The following is an 18,198-nucleotide window of genomic DNA, read 5'->3' as shown; positions in this document are numbered from 1 at the left end:
CAGGCCGTGACTTAGCATTTCTGCTACAGAGGGTCAGGAAGGAAAACAATTCCCAGCAGCTGGAGAGCAAGCAGGGTCAATCACTGATGGAAGGCAGCAGTGGAAGACACAAGAGTTGCTTTGTTCCCTGTTCAGCAGCCACCACGAGCAATGACACTACCCCCCTCCTGTGGCAGCCCCTTTCCTAAGCTCCTGCATTGGGCAGGAGAATAAGAAAAGAACACCCCGTGTTGGGGTACTGATCCGCCCCAAAGCTCCAGCTGCTTCCAGTCTGGTGAAGCAGCAGGCACCATGAGCCTCAGCTGCCTGCCGAAAGGCTCGAGGCTCCTCGAGATGTGTGGTGACAGTACGCTGCCATTGCTCAGCTTTCTTATCCTCCAGGTGACTGCCTCTGTGACCTCTACCCACAGAGAGCAGCGCCCAGCAAGGAATGGGAAGCTCCCTTCTCACCTAAACTTAAAATCTTCTGTGAAATGTTGGCTCCGATCTAAATAAGGCACCAGAGGAGATCTCTACCTTCTCCAAACCTATCTCACAAGCTTTTCAGCACTGCTTCCACCCTCATTTTGCCTCCTTTGAGAGGAGATCAACTAATACCGGATTTCCTCCAGGTACTTTGGGAAGCAGGAGCACCAAAACCGAGGGGAAGGCCAGTTCACTTCTCCTGTGAGTACTGCAGGCCAAAGGCTGCACCAAATTTAATGACAGAAGGTCATTTCGTGCCCAAAGCAGGCACTCTTTGCAATATTGTTTTGCACCCATTGTACCATCACATAATTATCTAAAGAATTTAATCTCTTGTCTGGGCTTTTCCTGCTCCTCAGTGGCTCCTCTGTTGTTTGCAGATTGAGCTCTGTCATTTACTTGACCAAACTCTCTGGTCCTCAAGACAGAGCATATTTACCTGGTGATACAACATAACTCCTTCCACCATCTGTAACTTTACAGAAACACATACAAAGCTTTGGGGCCACCAGAACAGAGATCTGGGGTCATTTTTCTTACAGTATTTAAGATCCAGGGGTCTTAGGTTTGTTACTGTGCCGTTCTAGATTGCAGAGGGATTTACTAAGGACAGAGCTGGTCAGGATTACAGTGATTGATTGTGATTCAGCACACTGATTCAGTTCTTTTGGGATCCCCCTTTGTATCCAATCAAAAGCAGTTTTGGTGGCCTGGGTCATTCTCTTTAAGCAAAGAAAAGATTAGGGAATATCTTCCCCACTGTAACTGCATACGTTCTGCATACCTGATCCTGCTGCTGCTTGCAGGGGGAAAAACTGCCGTGGTGTCAAATAAATTCAGATAGACCGATTGCAAACCTAACAATAAGCTGGAGATAGGAAATTCTGGTTCAAGAGGGACTAGGCTGGTAGCTTCATTCAGGCCACGATAGTTCACTGTCAGCCTCCCCTCTCCACTGGCGTTTTGCACTGGCCATATGGGGCTGCTAAAGGGTGAGTGAGTCCTGATGATCACTCCTCGGCCCTCCAGTTGATGGATCAGCTCATGGATGGGGATCAGAGTTAGGGCAATGTTGCCACCCGTGTGCGGTGCAGAAGAACAGCAGGTGACCGTGGCTACTCCTTGTAGCAACCCCACACCAGAAGGGTCCTCTGAAAAGCCGGGCAAGGCAGACAGCTGCTTAGTGCTCTCTGTCTATTCCAAAAGCCCATCTGTGTCCCTTTGGGTCCTTGAAATACCTTCTCACCCTCTCCTGAGGCAGTCTACACCACGGACGCATGGAGCCCCTGGGTCAGTCACATCAGGATGCTTTTGCCCATCTTTCCCACCACGGTTCACTTCAGCCTCCAGCACAGCCATCTCTTGGGAACCCCCATCACTCCAGAACCGCAGATGGGTTCTGTCCCTCCACGACTCGATTGCATTAGGCTGCACCGTGCACCAGCGTCCACCAGAGCCTCGCACTTCCGCGGTTCCTGATGTGCCAGCCCACCAAATCCACGCAGTCCACGTGTGAACCAGTGACGCCAGCAGCCCGGGGCACCCAGCACCGTGCCCAGCCCACCTCCCTTGGAGCCCCCAGCCCACCCCACCCCGCAGTGCCCTACCTGCAGCCTGGTCCCCTGCACCAGCAGCGGGCTGAGCCCCGCACTGAGCACAGCTGGGCCCGTCCCCGGGGACATGCAGACACGCGGGGCGCTCCATGCTCTGCAGGAAGCCGTGCGGAACCAGAGGGAGAGAAACGGGAGGGGCAGAGAGAGAAACACACGTGTTAACGTGAAGCAAGGGCTCTTTGTCGTGTAACCCTTCTCGCAGCCCAGTGGTTGGGAATCGAGACGCCTCGCGGAGCTACGGGCACAGTAAGCGGCCGTCACCCTCAGCCCCGCAGCAGCAGCAGCGAGGGCGAGAGACCGCAGATACCTAGGAATAAAGAAGGATGAGCGGCTGTGTGTGGAAACCTGTTAACGTTAAACACGTGTGGGAACGCGGCACAGCCCGCAGCGAGGACCAAGCAGCCGAGAGGGCCCAAGGCCACGGCGATACTCAGGGCGGGCTGCCCGCACACAGGAGCGTGGGCCCCGCCCCGGGCACCGCCGGCACCTGCACTCCCGAGGTGAAGGCGGAGCGGGGTTCTAGGCGTGGCCTACATGCAAATGAGACCAATCGCTCCGCCTACTCCTTTCGCTGATTGGCCCTGCTTCGCCCCTCTCCCTTCCGGATATGTAAATGAGGGGGCGGGATGAGCCAATGGCGTGGCGAAGGGTGGGAGGAATATTAATGAGGTCCGTTAGGTGAGGGCATGGACGGGGAGGCGGGGCTGCCTGCTTGCGGTGCCCGGTCCGTGATAAGCCGGGGGCAGCGGGCCCGGGGGTTTCCCAAAAGCACCAGGAGAATGGATGTCAGGGGAGAGCGGGTGCACTGCGAGGAACACCGGGGGAGATGGAGGAGCTGGGGGTCGGGACACCAGACACAAGGGGAGGGGACACCGGAGCGCTGTAGAGGGGGATGGCCGGGGGGAGGAGGGCACCGAGCAGGTGCGGGCACAGCCGGGATGCACCGCGGGGCGAAGCGGGATGACCCATGGGCCGGGCTGTCCCGGGTGTACCGAGAGAAGCGGGGCGCCCGGGGGGTCGCGAAGCACCGCGGTTCTGTCTCGGATCGTCCCGCTACCCTGGCCCAGCCCGCAGCGCTTCCCCCACCCCCCGGAACCCACCCGGCAGCACTCACCGACGGCACCGAGATCGCAACGCACCCGCTCCACCACCGCCGCCCCCGGCGAAGTTTCGTTTTTCCGCCGAGCCACCAAGTTTCCCCCGCGGGACGTCACCGCCGCCGCCCCCCGGGCCGCTCCCGGCCAATCCACGCCGCGCGGAGGGGGGGCCGTGGGGGCACGGGGCGGCTCCGGACACCTCCTCCGGGGCAGGTCCCGCCCGCTGCCGCCGCTCCCCGTGCCGGCAGATGGCTGCGGACCGGGCCGGGAGCCCCGCGGAGCGGCGCGGGACGCAGCCTCTTTTGCCGCTCTTGTTCCGCTCAGACCACCAAAGCCACCCCGCGCTCATCCCGCCTCGGAGTCCTCTCAGCAAACATCTCCCGAGAAGTCCCGCAGACCCCAACCCCACCGCGTGCGCTCTCCCCGAGTCTGAGCGCTGCTCCCATGACCCCCGGGCCGCCGTCCCGCTCGGCTGCGGGTCCCTCCTCCGGGGCCGCAAATCTGTGTCCCCCCCAGCCCCCCCGGCTCTCTGTGCGGAGCTGCGGGGGGCAGCCGGAGCGGGGTGCGCTCACCTCACCCGGGGGAGCGGGCAGACGGACGGACGCGAGCCGCTCGGAGCCGGGAAACGCTCAGCGCCCGGCGCTGCCTCCGCCGCTGCCGCCGCCGCGATGTCACCGCGATGTCACCGCGCCCTTCGACCGACGGGAGCTGTGCGGGGCGCGGGAGCCGAGGAGCGGGCAGCAGAACGGCTTTCACTTTCGTTTCCTCGGGCTGTGCTCAGCTGTAGGAAGAAACATCAGGTCCCTTTCTCCTTCCCGCACATCAGCTTTCTCCGAAGGAAGGTAGAGATGTGCTGAGTCAGGCACCGGAGTTCCTGTTTTCTTGTACTCCCTGACGGGGGTCAGCCAACAGCGCCAGGCAGCGCCCAGCTCATAGGGGGGACACAGCCTGGTAGGAAACCCCACAGAGCAGAGGGATCGCTAAGGAGCATAAAACCAATGCTTTAATCTCCTGCAGTGTGAGCTGCAGCGTGGCCTTGGGCTGCGGGGCAGCTCCGACGTCCTTGAAACGCGCGTCTGTGTGTCAGAGCTCAAAGATTTTATGATTCTCTGAAGTGTAACGGAGTAACAAAAGTCTCCAGAAATAAAACATCCGATTTGAAAAGGCAGCTTCTTCCAGGGGGTGACTTTATCCCGGCAGCAGTGAGGGGAATCCATCGGGTCAGGTCGCTCCTCTGTCCCCGTGTCTCTCTGCCAAGCACTGCCTGCCCTCGCAGGCACATGATGTGCAGCCCCTGGGGCCGTCGGGAGCAGCTCTTGGGGCAGAGACACGGCCCGGAGCGAGCCCCACACGGCTGCTCTGCCTCACTGGATAAGCCCTGCAGGCAGCAGCGAGCTCTCACTGGTGCTGTCGATGGGCACTGTCCCGCTGCCCCCCAGCTCCACTTCGCCACAGCGCTCTGAGTGAGGAAGGGGGAAAAGCAAGGCAAGGTTAAGCCAGGGCTCAGCCTCACTCCCCCAGCTCCCTGGAGGCTCCTGCTCGCCAGCAGCCTTGAGTGTCCCACTGCTGCCTCACCTGCCTCCTCCCAGCTGGGAAAATGTCGGAATCCTTCCAAGTCTGCAGCCAGCAGGGCTCGGAGAACCGGGTCCTGGGGGCAGAGAAATGAGGGCTGGGGAGCCCTGTGCCCCCTGGGCACCGCAGGGCAGCACATGTGCTGTGCAGGGGAAGCAGCCCTTCCCCACTGCCCTGCAGTGTGGCTCAAGAGGCTGCAGCCTCCACCTCTCTGAGATGAGGATGCTACCAAGAGAGGTGGCCACATCGTTGCGCTTTACACATGGGCTGCTGCAAACCGAAGGCTCACCCTGGAGCAAGGAAGGCTGAGTCCCCTGCGCCAGCCCTTCCTGGGACGTGGGACCCGGCATGGTGCTGGCAGGGCTGGGGCTGTGCCCGGCTGTCCACGTACCTGCAGGCTGCAGAACACCAGCGAGATGCCGTGCTTGCGCAGCTCCTGCAGCAGCTCGGCCAGCCCCACCACCGCCGTGTAGTCGATGCTGCTGACGTGGTGGCAGTCCAGGAAGACAGAGCACGGTGGAGATGCTGCTGGGAGAATGCGTGGTCATTTCCCACCAGCAGAGCAGGTGCCCCAGGGGACACAGCCCTGCAGACCAGGCAGCCCAAAGCTGCACTTGGTCATAGCTACAGGGCTCAGCTCCTCCAGAAGTCATCCGGGATGCACTTGGGAGTCCCCAGTTCCATCTGATGGCTGAGGAGCACAGTACCTGCCAGCGCTCGAGCACGGATGATGTCCTGGAGGTGGTCAGTGGCGGGGAAGTGCAGGCTGCTCCCCGGCTGCACGAGCAGCGTGCCCTGCTCCAACACCTGCACGAGGCCCATGGGGCTGAGTCACGGTGGGCTGAGGGTTGGGGTCTGCCCTGAGCCAGGAAATGGCACGTGTGACAAAGTGAGCCACTGTCCTTCCTGCTGGGCGAACGCACCAGAGCCCCCATCCCCACAGGAACTCCCCTCCTGCACACACCCAAGGAACAGGGGAGCAATGCCTCACTTTCCTGCCCCTAGTTCCTTGGGTGCTCCTGTCCTTGTGCTCCTTGGAACAAGACCCCAAGCTGTGCTGACAGCTGGCTGGGGACATGGGATGGGACAGGAGCAGGACAGGGCCTTGCACCACTCCCTGCTGCTCTCAGGGAGCCAGCAAGAGCCCAAGCAGGGTGTAAGCCCACCTTGATCGGGGGCCTGGCCACGGAGTAGAGCAGGAGGATCCCTGAGACCAGCACTCCAGCCATGATACCATACTGCACCTCCCAGAAGCAGAGCAGGAATGTCACGCAGAGGGGAACGAGGTCCAGCCCTGCAAGAGAGACAGCCCCAGGCTCTGCTGTGTCAGGTTGGTAACCAGCAGCAGACGAGCAGAGGGCAGCAGAGGGCAGCGCAGCAGAAACTAGAGAAGGAAATGAAGGATTCTGGTGCTCCAGAACCCAACTCTGGTCCCACAGGGAAGCGGGAATGGTTTTAAGCTAAAAGAGGGGAGATTTAGGTCAGATGTGAGCTGGTGAGGGGCAATTAACCCACGGCAGGGAGTGGGGCTGGGGGGGCTGTGAGGTCCCTTCCAACCCAACCATGCCCTGATTCTACGACCCAAGGGCAGCACAGCTGAGGAGGAGACAGTCACTGGGTTGGCAAAAGGAGAAACCCCAGGCCATGGGCATGCAGCCTCTGGGAAGGGCTCAGGTATTTCTGGGGCTATGGCTGAACCGTCCCATCTCACCCAGCCCAGGCATCACCCATCCCACTCATGCCCTCACTCTTAACCCTCCAGAGCGTCCTGAAGATCCTGGCATCAAACATGGGAACCACAGCAGAGATGATGACGGCTGCCAGCGCCGCTTTGGGGATGTAGCAGAAGATGGAGGTGAGGTAGGCCAGGGACAGCAGCACCAGGGTGCCTGTGGGACAGTGGCAGTGTCTCAGCCATGCCACCCCCCACGTACTGGGGCTCTCCGAGGCCAGGAGCTGCAGGGTGAGGGGCACTACCTGTGACAAGCCCCCCCATGGGGGTGCAGACCCCCGTCTGCGCGTTCACTGCTGTCCTGAAACACAGAGCCATGCATTTCCCCTCCTGCTGCCTGCACAGCCCCTGGGCAGGCCCTGCTGGGGGGGTGCTGGCAGTCCTGGTGCCCCCCACCCGCTGTGGGACGTGGGGGGTGAAGCAGCTGTGCGATGTGCCCACCTCACTGCCAGCGTGGGCTGCTGGGGGCCAGGGCATGGGCTCTGGGAACTGCCAGCACCATGCAGCCTCTGCCCGAGGTCTCTGTGCCTCCTCAGGATGGGCCCCGCCATACACCCACCTGCCAAAGCTTCCTGTGATGGGATACGAGGAGAAGAAGGAGCCCAGGACGTTAGCAGTTCCTGCAGTTGGGAAGGACAGGGCTCATAGGTGCACGGCTCAGCCCATGTCACCGCTGTCACCTCCTCTGCTCCAGATGGGAACTGAGCACAGGGCAGGGCCCACCCATCCCTACAAGCCCCACGGCCTTACCCATGGCCAGCAGCTCCTGGTTGGCATCGATCCTGTAATCATTCTGCGAGGCTGCAAGGAGAGGAGCACGGCCCGGAGCGCTCAGCACGCAGCCCCCGTGGGAACAGCGATGTCCCCTCAGCCCCCAACCCCTCACAGGGCCCCCTCCATCCCGCTGCAGCCGTACCAAAGGCTTTGGCAATGGCGACGGTCTCCAGCACGCCCACCAGTGGGACCACGGCCAGCCCGGCCCCCATGTCCTGCAGAGGAGGATGAGGAGTGTCAGAACATTGGGGCGAGGGTGCTGACGAAGCAGCCCGGGAGCCCAGCACCCACCTGCACCATCCTGCTGAAGGGCACGGTGCCATTGGGAACGGCCTTGGAGAAGGGCGGTGGGCGGAACGGGGGGAGCCCATGGGGGACGCTGCCGGTGAGCGTCAGCGGTTGGGAGCCACTCGCCTGGAAGGAGTATGCCACCAGGCCGGCAGCCAGCACCACCAGGGCGTTGCGTGCTGCAAGGAGAGAACAGCCCTGAAAACCCGGGGCAAAGGGGGGAATCTGGGCAGCGAGGTCCTGGGAAAGCAGGGGGCAGGGGGCAACGCACCGGTGGCACAGCTCCGGACGAGCAGGACGCTGGCCCTGGTAGCCAGAGGTTCCGTGCGGGCAGCGGGGTGCAGGCGGCTCTTCATGGCCCGCAGCCCTGTGAGCACGGCCAGGCAGGCCAGCCCCAGGACAGCATCCCCGACCCTGCAACGAGATGCGTCAGGACTGCTGCCTCACAGGGATGCTGCGGCACAGCCAGAAAAATGCATCACCAGCAAAGCACGTCACCTCGCTGCAGGTGCAGGGGAGGGAGGAGAGCACCTGCCCCCCACCACCACTTGTGGGCTCTTTGGGAACGGGGAAGAAGGACCCCAGCGATGGGCGGGATCCGTGCAGCAGGACTTGCCACCTCCCCACCCCACAGCAATGTGGGGTGTGAAACCTGGGAGCTCCCCTCTTGGGCCACCAAAAACTGGGGGAGAACTTGTGTCAGACGCACAGTCCCAAGGATGTGCCTGCGGGCTGGCAAAATCCTAATGGGGAGCAGAAAACGGGACAAGTTTGCCTTATGCCCCCTTTAGGAGCCGATGTGCATCCCCATCTTCAAATGTCTAGATAAAATGTGAAGTGCAGAGAACAAGCTCTCATGTCACAGTGCCGGGCAGGGACCGAGAAATGGTCCAAGGGGTGACCAGAAGTGTGTGGCAAAGCAGCAGAGCCTGAGAGCAGCAAGGGTGCAGGGACGGCGCTGACCTGGTCTCCCCGATCCTCCTCAGCGTCTCATACACCTGCAGGAAAAACTGTCGAGGGACCCCCCGCAGCCCCAGGATGTTCTGTGCAGAAAGACAGAGCCTCATGCAAGCTCAGCACACATGGCCAGCCCGGGGCTCTGCAGGCTGGGACAGCTCGGGGGGACCTCCCTGAGCTCCACCACGCAGTGAGGACAGAGCCCCTGGGCAGCCCCAGGCTCTGAGATGCCTCCAGCCCAACCCAGGGAGCCCCCGCCAGGCCCCTCCCCTGCTTCCTCTCACAACCTCACACCACAGCCCCGAGCCTGATTTGGGTTAACCACAAAGGAAGCATTGCAGCTCCAGAGGAGCCGGAGTGCCGCCCACTGCTAAGCACCCGTGACGGCTCCAGGAGAGAGGGTGAGAGCGGGGCAGAGCTGAGCCCCTACCTTGACTTGGTTGAAGCTAATGGTGATGGAAGCAGCCGACGTAAAGCCCTTAATGACCGGGCAGGAAACAAAGTCCAGGAGGAAACCTGCATGGGACGAGCGGCACTAAGCGCTCTGCTGGCGCTGATGGGGAGCACGGGGTGCTTGCGTGCACAAGGAGCTGTGACAAGTGACAGCAGCACGATGCAAGCATCTGAGAGAGCACAGGGAAGGGAGCGACTGCAGGACACATCCCCAGAACACGAGCACACGGCACAGGCGTCTCACCGAGGTGCAGGAGCCCCATGGCCAGCTGGATGCAGCCGGACAGGAAGGCGAGCAGCACAGCATAGGCAGGGTCATGGAAGGCGTAGGACGAGACAAGCAGGGACATGATGGCGGTGGGGCCCAGCGTCACGTCCTTGGCGGTGCCCAGGAGGCAGTACACAAAGCAGCCCACGAAGGAAGAGTAGAGGCCGTACTGCGCGGGGACAAGGGAGCGCTCAGATTGGATGTATGGAATTAGTTTTTACACCACGAGCAGTGAGGCGGTGGCACAGGTTGCCCAGAGAGGTGGTGGTGCCCCGTCCCTGCAGACAGCCAAGGTCAGGGATGGGCTCTGAGCACTGATGGAGCCGTGGGTGTCCCTGCTCAGTGCAGGGGTGGCACCAGATGGCCGTGAGGGTCCCTTCTGACCCCAACCATCTCGTGATTCTATGATTCTATGCAACCCGTGCCCGCGCTCAGCCCTGCTCCCCCCCTCCGTCCCACACTGCCCTGCCCGCTCCAACCCGGCGTGTCCCGCGGGTCCCCATGGGCAGAGCTCGGGGCGGCCCGGGGCAGTGCCACCCACCTGCACGGGCAGCCCGGCCACCTCGGCGTACGCCAGCGCCTGCGGCACCACCGTGAGCCCCACGGTGACGCCGGCGGTCAGGTCGAGCCGCAGGCAGGACAGCGAGTAGCGCGGCAGCCAGCCGAGCACGGGCAGCCTCCGGCGCACCGCCCGCTGCCACCAGCGCTGCCCGGGGTCACTCGGGCCCCACATGGCTCAGCGGGGGCTCACGGCATCCTCGGGGGCCGCTCCGCCCGCGGGCTGCCCCCCCTCCTCCCGACGCTCCCGGTGCCTTCGGGAGCACAAACACCCGAAGCGCCGCATCCGGCGGGGGGCCCCGCCCGGGCCGGATCTGAGCCATTCCGGCCGGCTCATGTGACTGGAACAGAGGAGGAGCCGGGGCTGCGGAGCTCCCCCGGTGCCGGTGCTATGCGGGCCTGGGCGCTGTCGCTGTTGCTGGGCGCGCTCCGGCTCGACGGAGCCCCCGCCCGCAACGTGCTGCTCCTGCTGGGTGAGTGCCCGGGGAACGCGGCTGTGCTGCGGGGTGACGCCCTCGGCCGTGGGCTGCTCCCTGCCCCCCCCTCCCCCGGGCTCTGCTTCCCGCAGGGTTCGGGCGGGCCGGGCTCACCCCGCGCTCCTCTCCCCGCAGCGGACGACGGCGGCTTCGAGAGCGGTGCCTACAACAACTCGGCCATCCGGACGCCCAACCTGGACGCGCTGGCGCGGCGCAGTCTGATCTTCCAGAACGCCTTCACCTCCGTCAGCAGCTGCTCCCCGAGCCGGGCCAGCGTGCTGACCGGGCTGCCCCAGGTGGGCACATGGCAGCCGTGGCGTGCGCACCTCGCACTCAGCCGGGCTGTTCTGGGGGCCAGGCTGCTGGGCATCGTCCCACCGCGTGGCCTCCCCCCGTCTGCAGCACCAGAATGGGATGTACGGGCTGCACCAGGGCGTGCACCACTTCAACTCCTTCGATGCCGTGCGCAGCCTGCCCCGGCTGCTCCGCCAAGCGAACGTCCGCACAGGTGGGGACCCGGCCCAGATTGGGCACGGAATGCTTCCCCCCATGCTCCGGGCTGTGCACCGCTAACTGCAGCCCTGCATGCTGCTGGCTTTGTTTATGCCCCTGCTCTGCTCCTTCCCGGCCTCCATGCTGATTCCACTTCTGTTCTCCTGCTGCTTCCTGGCTCCCAGCCTCGTGCTGGACCCAGACCTCCCCCAGCTGTTCGCTGCTCGGTGCACGCTGTGGCCAGGACAGCGCAGTCCCAAGCAGGTCCCTTTTTCTCACCACGCATGGAAGTACTTCTGCATACAGCAGCAGGGACTGGGGCAGCACCCGTGACGGAGCAGAACCTCTGCGCCAGCCCTGGGGCAGAAGGAGGAGCCGAGAGTGTCCTGCCCCTCTCTTCCTGGCACAGCACACATCTGTGTTTCTGCAGGGATCATTGGCAAGAAGCACGTCGGGCCTGAGGCCGTGTACCCCTTCGACTTCGCCTACACGGAGGAGAACAGTTCGGTGCTGCAGGTGGGGAGGAACATCACCCGCATCAAAGCGCTCGTCCGGCGCTTCCTCCAGAGCCAGGATGTGAGGTGGGATGGGGCCCTGTGTGCCTGGGAGCCCTGAGCACCCTGCAGGGAAACACGGGGGGCTCTGACCGGGGGGACCGGGGGGACGTGGGCCATCCCCGGTTCCACTGCCTCCCCCCTCTTCAGACCTTTCTTCCTCTACGTCGCCTTCCACGACCCGCATCGCTGCGGGCACTCCCAGCCCCAGTACGGAGCCTTTTGTGAGAAATTCGGCAACGGGGAGAGCGGCATGGGTTGGATCCCCGACTGGAAGCCGCAGCTCTACCGCCCGGAGGACGTGCAGGTGGGGGCCGTGGGGCTGCACATCGACCACCAGCCCTGGCGTGCCAATGCCACCCCTCCCACAGCCCCACACACCACTTCCCCTTTCTCCGTGTAGGTCCCTCGCTTTGTTCCGGACACACCGGCTGCCCGGGCAGACTTGGCAGCCCAGTACACCACCATCGGGCGCATGGACCAAGGTAAGGGGTGCAGGATCAGGCTGGTGCCTGCATGTGGAGCTCTGTCCTGCAGCTGCCCAGCTCTGCCTGCTGCCCACAGGGATCGGGCTGGTGCTGGAGGAGCTGCGGCACGCTGGCGTTCTCAATAGCACGCTGGTGATCTACACCTCTGACAATGGCATCCCCTTCCCCGGCGGCAGGACCAACCTCTACCGGTCGGGCACGGCTGAGCCCCTGCTGCTCTCCTCCCCAGAGCACCCCGGGCGCTGGGGCCAGGTCAGCTCGGCCTTCGCCAGCCTCCTGGGTAAGCATTGCCTGCCGGGTGGGAGCGGAGCTGTGCCAATTCCCTGCCCTGAGCTGTGTCCCCGTGCTGCAGCCACCCCAGCATGGGTGGGAGGAGCTCAGGTGACCCTCTCTGGGGTTGTGTTTGCTCCCATGGGTGCTACCCCCCTCTCCTTCTCTTCCCCTGCAGATCTCACACCGACCATTCTGGACTGGTTCTCCATCCCCTACCCTTCGTACAGCATCTTTGGCACAAAGCAGGTGCAGCTCACGGGCAAATCTCTCCTGCCGGCCCTGCAGTCGGAGCAGCCCTGGGCCACCACCTTCAGCAGCCAGAGCCACCACGAGGCCACCATGTACTACCCCATGCGTGCCATCCAGCACCGCCAGTTCCGCCTCATCCACAACCTCAACTACAAGATGCCCTTCCCCATCGACCAGGACTTCTACGTCTCGCCCACATTCCAAGACCTGCTGAACCGCACCAGGGCCGGGCAGCCCACGCACTGGAACAAAACCCTGCACCAGTACTACTACCGGGACCGCTGGGAGCTTTTCGACTGCAGCCAGGACCCCACCGAGAGCCACAACCTGGCCCCTGACCCACGCTACGCCACCGTCTTCCAGATGCTGCGTGCACAGCTGCTGAAGTGGCAGTGGGACACAGGGGACCCCTGGGTGTGTGCCCCCGATGCCGTCCTGGAGGAGAGGCTGAGCCCGCAGTGCCAGCCGCTGCACAACGAGCTGTGAGCCGCTCCACCAGCACGGCCTGGCCTGCAGCACGGGGATCCTCACGGCTCTGCTCAGACTAGGAAGCTGTAGAGCCAAACTGGTGCTCAATAAAGCTTCTGGTGGAGAGCTGTGTGGCGTAGCTGGGGCTCAGCACGGCCCTGCCTGCGCCCTGTCCCGCTGCAGCTCTCAGCACCGTGCTCACTGGGAAGCAGCCAGCAGCCACTGGTGTGCACGCAGAAGCAGTGAGGTTTTCATTTGGCACAGCACACAGTGTGCAGAACCGCTGCGGTGTGCGTGCTGTGGGGCTGCCCTGCCCTGTCCCCCCAGTGACACCTCTGGGTGCAGGGATGGGACAGGGGACGTGGTCTCACCCATGGGGCAGCCACCGGGCACCCTCACAGCCTGGCTCTTTTTGTGATGAAACCCCACAGCTCAGCACAGCTCCCGAGTTCCCAAATGCCGGGGATGGAACCAGGGTGCCCTGACAAAGGGGAGGGCTGAGAGCTGATGGCAGGACAGGGCTGGGGCTGTGCCCCACGGCTGCAGCAACACCAACTGCTGGGAGCAAACACCCGTTCTTTATTCACAGCATTTCTCCCCATGCCCCCACCCCGCTCCCAGCCCTCACAGAACAGCTCCAGGCTGCACCCACACAGCCCAGCAGACACCAACCATCAGAGCCCAGTGTGCAGAAGGGAATCCTCTCCCATGTCCAGGGAGAATCCCCACAGGTGCCAGATTTGGCACGCTAGCAGGTTGCTGTCTCAGAAGGCACTCAGGTTTTTTTTCCCCATTCTCTTGGTGAGTTTTTCCCCATTCCCTCAAGTTCTGCATGCCTGCTTGGGCAAGCCCCATTCCTACACCTTCCATGAGTTCATTTCGGCACAAGGATGCCAGGCTCAGGCACAGCAGCTGCAATGCATGACCAAGAGGCAGCGCTGCTTCGGAAGGGAGGGATGGATTCAAAGCACGATGGCACAATGGCACCCAGAGCATTCACCTGCTCAGAACCAAGCGACCACAAACTGCTCCCACATCGGCAGTGACACCGGGACACGCAGCACCTGGGGAGGCAAAGGCAGGGTCAGCCCCATCCCACGGGCTCAGGGCCCCCCCAGGAGGAGCAGAACTCACCTGGGTGTCACTGCGATATGAGAAATCCTCCACGGGGACGCCGTTGGCCAGGACTCGCCGCGGAGCACTGGGGACACCCAGCACGGTGACAGCCTCCAGCAGGATCCCATCCAGGTGGCCGCCCGCCCGCAAGATCTGGCTGAGCACGGCGCCCTGCGGGGACAGGAGAAGGTCACCCCGTGCCCCCAGGGCCTCCCCAAGCACCCACTCCTTGCCCCAGCCAGTGCCCCCCACTCCCCCCAGCCCCCTCCCATACTCACGCGTGCGGCCAGGAAGAGGATCTCGGTGCAGTCCCCCTTCTCGAAGCTCTGCCAGCTCTCCCCATCGTCCCAGAACAGCTCTCCGCGGGCAAAGCCATCCGGCGTCAGGGCCACCACCACGGTCATCCCCTTCTTGCGGGACTCGGCCGTGTTCAGCGCGGGCTCCTGGGGGCGTGGGGTCAGACCCAGGCCTTGCCCCGACCCCACACACAGCTGTGGCGTGGCTGGGGTCCCATTGGCACCAAGGTGTCACGCAGAGGGAGCTCACCTGCAGGGGCAGGATGTGCCCTGCTCGGATGTGCACATTAATGGTATCCAGGGGGGCTGCTAAGAGGATCCATTGCCCTTTGCTGTGGATGGTTGAGTCCTGAATAAGAAAAGGAGAAAGGATGCGTCCTGGGGGCCAGCACGTCCACAGGGATCCCAGCAGAGCATCACAGCCCTCAGACTGCCACAAAGGATGGAAGTGTCACAGCTCTGGGGACAGCTCACAGCCATACGTTGGGGTGGTGGGATGGAGGAGGGCACACGCTGCCCCACAGCCAGCACTTACCCCTGTGAAGCTGTACCACGTCCCGGCTGGAAAATAGCCACTGACTTTGGTCTGTCCCTGCTCCAGCACCGGTGTGACCAGCAGTCCTGCACCCCACAGCAGCTGGCGGTCCACGCTCCACGTGTTGGGGTCTTTGGGGAACCTGGGGAGGAGTAAAGGGGCAGCACGGCAGCACAGCCCACCCCACACCCACCGCCCCACACCCACCACCCCGCACTCACTCGAGGAACAGCGGCCGTGCCACCGTGTCCCCGGCCACATGCGCCCGGTGGAAGAGGGTGTAGAGGTGGGGCAGGAGGGAGTAGCGGAGGCGGAGGGCCCTCCTCATGGCATCCTGCGCGGCCGGGCCGAAGGCGTAGGGCTCCTGTGGCTGCAAGAAGCGAGAGCTCGGGCAGTGCGGGGCCGGCAGCCATGGATGGGGACGCGGCCCTCGGCCCCACGCTCACCCGGTTCCCGTGGTCGTTGTGGTTCCTCATGAAGGGGTAGAAGGCGCCCAGCTGGGTCCAGCGCACGCACAGCTCCTCGGATGTGTTGCCCGCAAAGCCACAGATGTCAGCGCCCACCAGCGGGACCCCGAGGAGGTTGAAGAGCAGCACCTCTGTGGGACGCACAGCGATGGCTCGGTGGCGCGGGGGTGCCTGCACGGCCCCAATGGGAAGAGGGGGGGACGCGGCCCCGCAGCCCACCTGGCACGGAGCGGGCCAGCTGCTCCCAGCTGCTCTCCACGTCCCCCGTCCAGTGCCCTGCGTAATGGCCGTGTCCCGCGAACGTGGAGCGCGAGATGACGAAGGGCCGCGAGCCCCGCACCCGGAGCAGTGCACTGCAGGGAGGGACCGGGGCTGAGCCCTGCGCTGGGGGCACGGCAGCTGTGCTGCAAACCAGCCCCCTCCCGCTCCTTGCACTGCCAACCAAATCCGAACCCACACCCTCACCCCAGTGGTGCCAGCATCCCCAGCTCCCACCCAGTGGCTGACGCTTACTTGTGGGAGGCGATGGCCTCGGTCAGCCCGTACAGGCTGTGCAGGTTGTAATGGGAGGACAGGTGCTGCTGGCTGGAGGCACAGATGGTGCCCGCCTGCAGGCGGCCCCCGAACACACCTGCACGGGGAGGTGAGGGTGAGCTGGGGGCTGCCAGCAGAGCATCACCCGCTGCAGCACGCCCAGCGCCGCTCACCTGGCACGTACGGGGGCTTCTCCAGGCTGGTGTCGGGGCAGCCGTCCTGGGAGCCCTCCACAAAGTTGGACGGCTCGTTCATGTCCTGGGGAAGGGAAGGAGGAGCCCTCACTGCTGGGGGAGTGCTGGGGGTGAAGGTGGGGAAGGAGCTGGGGAGCTGCACTGGCCACTCACGATCCACATGCCGTCGAAGGGCACTTGGTCGTGGAAGTCCTTCACCATGTCGTGCCACCACTCGTGCGTCTCAGGGTTGGTGAAGTCTGGGAAGGCCGTGGGGCCCGGCCACACCTGCAGGAGGGGCAGCGCTAGGCAGACCCCCATCCCCATCCCCAACATCCCTCGGGGGCCCCCGGGGTGCTCCCCTCCCTCTCACCGCTCCCCTCGGAGCTGTGCCCCTCACACCTTCCCGATGAGCGGCTGCCCCGTGGCGTTGCGGATGAACACTCCTCGCTTCAGCCCATCGTCGTAGGGCCGGTAGGTGCCAGGCGGTCCCGAGCTGCTGATGCCGGGATCCTGCAGGGTACAAAGCTGGGGCGTCACCAGCAAGGACAGGGAACAGCTCCCAGCCCCACTCCTGTAAGGGATTCTGCAAAACCCGGGAGAACAGAGGGCAACAACATGGCCAAGATGGTTAGAATCACAGAATCACAGAACGATTAAGGTTGGAAAAGACCTCTAAGATCCCGATCCCCAACCCTAACCCATCCCGCCGTGCCCACTGACCATGTCCCCAAGTGCCACACCCCCAGGGTTATGGAACACCTCCAGGGATGGTGACCCCCCCCCACCTCCCTGGCAGCCCATGCCAGTGCCCGACCGCTCCCGTGGAGAAGAAATGTTTCCTAATCCCAACCCACAGGACCGCGCTCCAGACCCCTCACAGCTCCGCTGGAGGGGAGCACAGCAACAAAGCTGAGCCCAGCGCTCACCACAGAGTCACTGCGTTCAATTGGCTGACGACCGAGTGCTGATGGAGGGCTGCTAAGAATCGGACAGCCGAACCTCACGACCGATCGTGTAAGTATGAACAAACCCCAAACTGCCACTAAATCGGAGCCGTGCAGGACTCGACCAGGCGGGCGGCATCCCTCACCACGATCATGACGTAGCGCAGGCCACGCCGGTGGAAGTCGCGCACCATGTCGGGGTAATCCCGGAAGCTTTCCTTGTTGAAGGTGAAGTCCCTCTTGGCATCCATGTAGTCCAGGTCGTTCCACTGCACGTCCTGCAGGGCAGCGCTCAGCAAGGAGCCGCCCCGCACGGAGCCCGCGCCCGCCCCGCACCCGCTGCCACGTACCAAGGGGAAGAGCCCCGCCGACATGTTGGCCGCGGCCTGCCGGGTGATGGCGGACGAAGAGTAGCCCCAGCGGCACAGGTGGAAGCCCAGGGCCCAGTACGGGGGCATGAAGGGGAACCCTGCGGGGCAGGAAGGCGGCTGCTAGCGGGGCCGGCGACACGCTGGGAGCACCCAAACCCCGTGGCTGTGCTGCGCCATCCTACCGACGACGTCCAGGTACTGCCGCACCACGCTCTGGGGGTCGGGACCCAGGAAGACGTAGAAGTCCAGGATTCCACCCGTCGTGCGCCAGGTCAGGGCCGGGCTGGGCTGCAGGAGCACGTCTGGAGGTGCGGGCAGTGGTCAGCGGAAGGGAGGTCCCGGTGTGGCCCTTTGCCTGGTAGCACTCACCCATGGCATTGCTGTTCAGCAGGAAGACACCGTGCGCCGAACCGCCGTCCTCCAGCGCCAGGTAGAAGGGGTGGGAGCCGTAGAGGTTGACCTGGGGCTGGAGCAGAGCGCGGGGCTCAGCTGAGACCCCAGCGCCCACCCGCTCCTCACCAACCCCAACATTTCCCAGCCCCGTCCGTACCGCGGGCGCCATGTCCCGGTTCCACAGCGTGACCTTGGTCCAGGCCGTGTCGAGGACGAGAGGTGTCAGGCGCTCCCCCAGCCCAGAAACGAAACGGGAGGGCAGGGAGGTGGAGATCTGCAGGAACTGGTCCGCAAAGAACAGCGGAGCGACGCTGGTGTTCAGCCTGCGGGGAGGAGCGGGGCGTGCAGCCGGGGCACGGCGCCGGGCACGGGGCAGGAGCCGGGCTCGACACTTACAGGACCTGCCCGCCGGGCTGCCGGAACACGACGATGCCGAAGGGATCCTGGAGGAGCCGCACCCCGTACAGAGTGTCGGCCGCGCGGGTGCTCACCCGCGGCGTGGCCATGGGCACCTCGTAGCGCTGCCGCGCAGGATCGCGGAGCTGCGGGGGAGAGGGGCTCAGCGGGGCAGGGGGCGGCGGGCGTGGAA

The 18,198-nt window shown here is 63.9% G+C and overlaps 4 protein-coding genes across 7 annotated transcripts in view; 1 reads left to right on the top strand and 3 right to left on the bottom strand.

Moving 5' to 3' along the window:
• Positions 1-3,329, bottom strand: part of RNF213 (ring finger protein 213) — a 49,715-nt gene extending 46,386 nt beyond the window's left edge. The window contains exons 1-2 of the mRNA XM_021415070.1: positions 3,193-3,329; positions 2,073-2,172 (exon numbers count right to left, since the gene is read on the bottom strand). Of these exons, the coding sequence (XP_021270745.1) occupies positions 2,073-2,169 (97 nt within the window). The 5' untranslated portion in view covers positions 2,170-2,172; positions 3,193-3,329. The remainder of the gene's footprint in view (positions 1-2,072; positions 2,173-3,192) is intronic.
• Positions 4,157-10,088, bottom strand: SLC26A11 (solute carrier family 26 member 11). 4 transcript variants are annotated; one of them, XM_021415085.1, is made up of 16 exons: positions 9,761-10,088; positions 9,196-9,388; positions 8,929-9,014; positions 8,505-8,584; positions 7,813-7,955; positions 7,545-7,720; positions 7,396-7,468; positions 7,230-7,280; positions 7,039-7,099; positions 6,725-6,780; positions 6,496-6,636; positions 5,914-6,041; positions 5,455-5,607; positions 5,139-5,272; positions 4,751-4,823; positions 4,157-4,634 (listed from the first exon to the last, which is right to left on the bottom strand). In XM_021415085.1, the coding sequence occupies exons 1-16, from the start codon at positions 9,950-9,952 to the stop codon at positions 4,275-4,277; spliced, it is 2,100 nt and encodes a 699-aa protein (XP_021270760.1). In that variant the 5' UTR covers positions 9,953-10,088; the 3' UTR covers positions 4,157-4,274. The 4 variants fall into 4 exon arrangements, with proteins under 4 accessions (XP_021270760.1, XP_021270763.1, XP_021270761.1 ...); XM_021415087.1 differs by having other exon boundaries at positions 4,406-4,634; positions 5,455-5,554; XM_021415088.1 differs by lacking the exon at positions 8,505-8,584 and having other exon boundaries at positions 9,761-9,902.
• On the top strand, positions 9,951-12,903 carry SGSH (N-sulfoglucosamine sulfohydrolase). The gene is given in 9 exon segments (XM_021415089.1): positions 9,951-10,013; positions 10,016-10,250; positions 10,389-10,549; positions 10,656-10,761; positions 11,176-11,326; positions 11,450-11,606; positions 11,703-11,784; positions 11,864-12,067; positions 12,236-12,903. Coding segments are annotated over 9 exon segments (1,719 nt in total). The 3' UTR covers positions 12,796-12,903.
• GAA (glucosidase alpha, acid) overlaps positions 13,337-18,198 on the bottom strand; it is a 5,609-nt gene continuing 747 nt past the window's right edge. Inside the window, 18 exon segments of the mRNA XM_021415071.1 lie at positions 13,337-13,841; positions 13,912-14,064; positions 14,172-14,336; positions 14,440-14,538; positions 14,725-14,866; positions 14,946-15,094; positions 15,171-15,322; positions 15,411-15,544; positions 15,705-15,822; positions 15,899-15,983; positions 16,073-16,186; positions 16,301-16,411; positions 16,992-17,123; positions 17,196-17,314; positions 17,399-17,518; positions 17,586-17,682; positions 17,767-17,932; positions 18,006-18,151. Of these exon segments, the coding sequence (XP_021270746.1) occupies positions 13,782-13,841; positions 13,912-14,064; positions 14,172-14,336; positions 14,440-14,538; positions 14,725-14,866; positions 14,946-15,094; positions 15,171-15,322; positions 15,411-15,544; positions 15,705-15,822; positions 15,899-15,983; positions 16,073-16,186; positions 16,301-16,411; positions 16,992-17,123; positions 17,196-17,314; positions 17,399-17,518; positions 17,586-17,682; positions 17,767-17,932; positions 18,006-18,151 (2,262 nt within the window). The 3' untranslated portion in view covers positions 13,337-13,781.

This window comes from Numida meleagris, chromosome 17 (assembly GCF_002078875.1).
Source record: "Numida meleagris isolate 19003 breed g44 Domestic line chromosome 17, NumMel1.0, whole genome shotgun sequence".
In the NCBI taxonomy this organism is placed as follows: Eukaryota; Metazoa; Chordata; class Aves; order Galliformes; family Numididae; genus Numida; species Numida meleagris.
The sequence above is the reverse complement of the archived record's forward strand: the minus strand, read 5'-3'. Positions and strand labels throughout refer to the sequence as shown.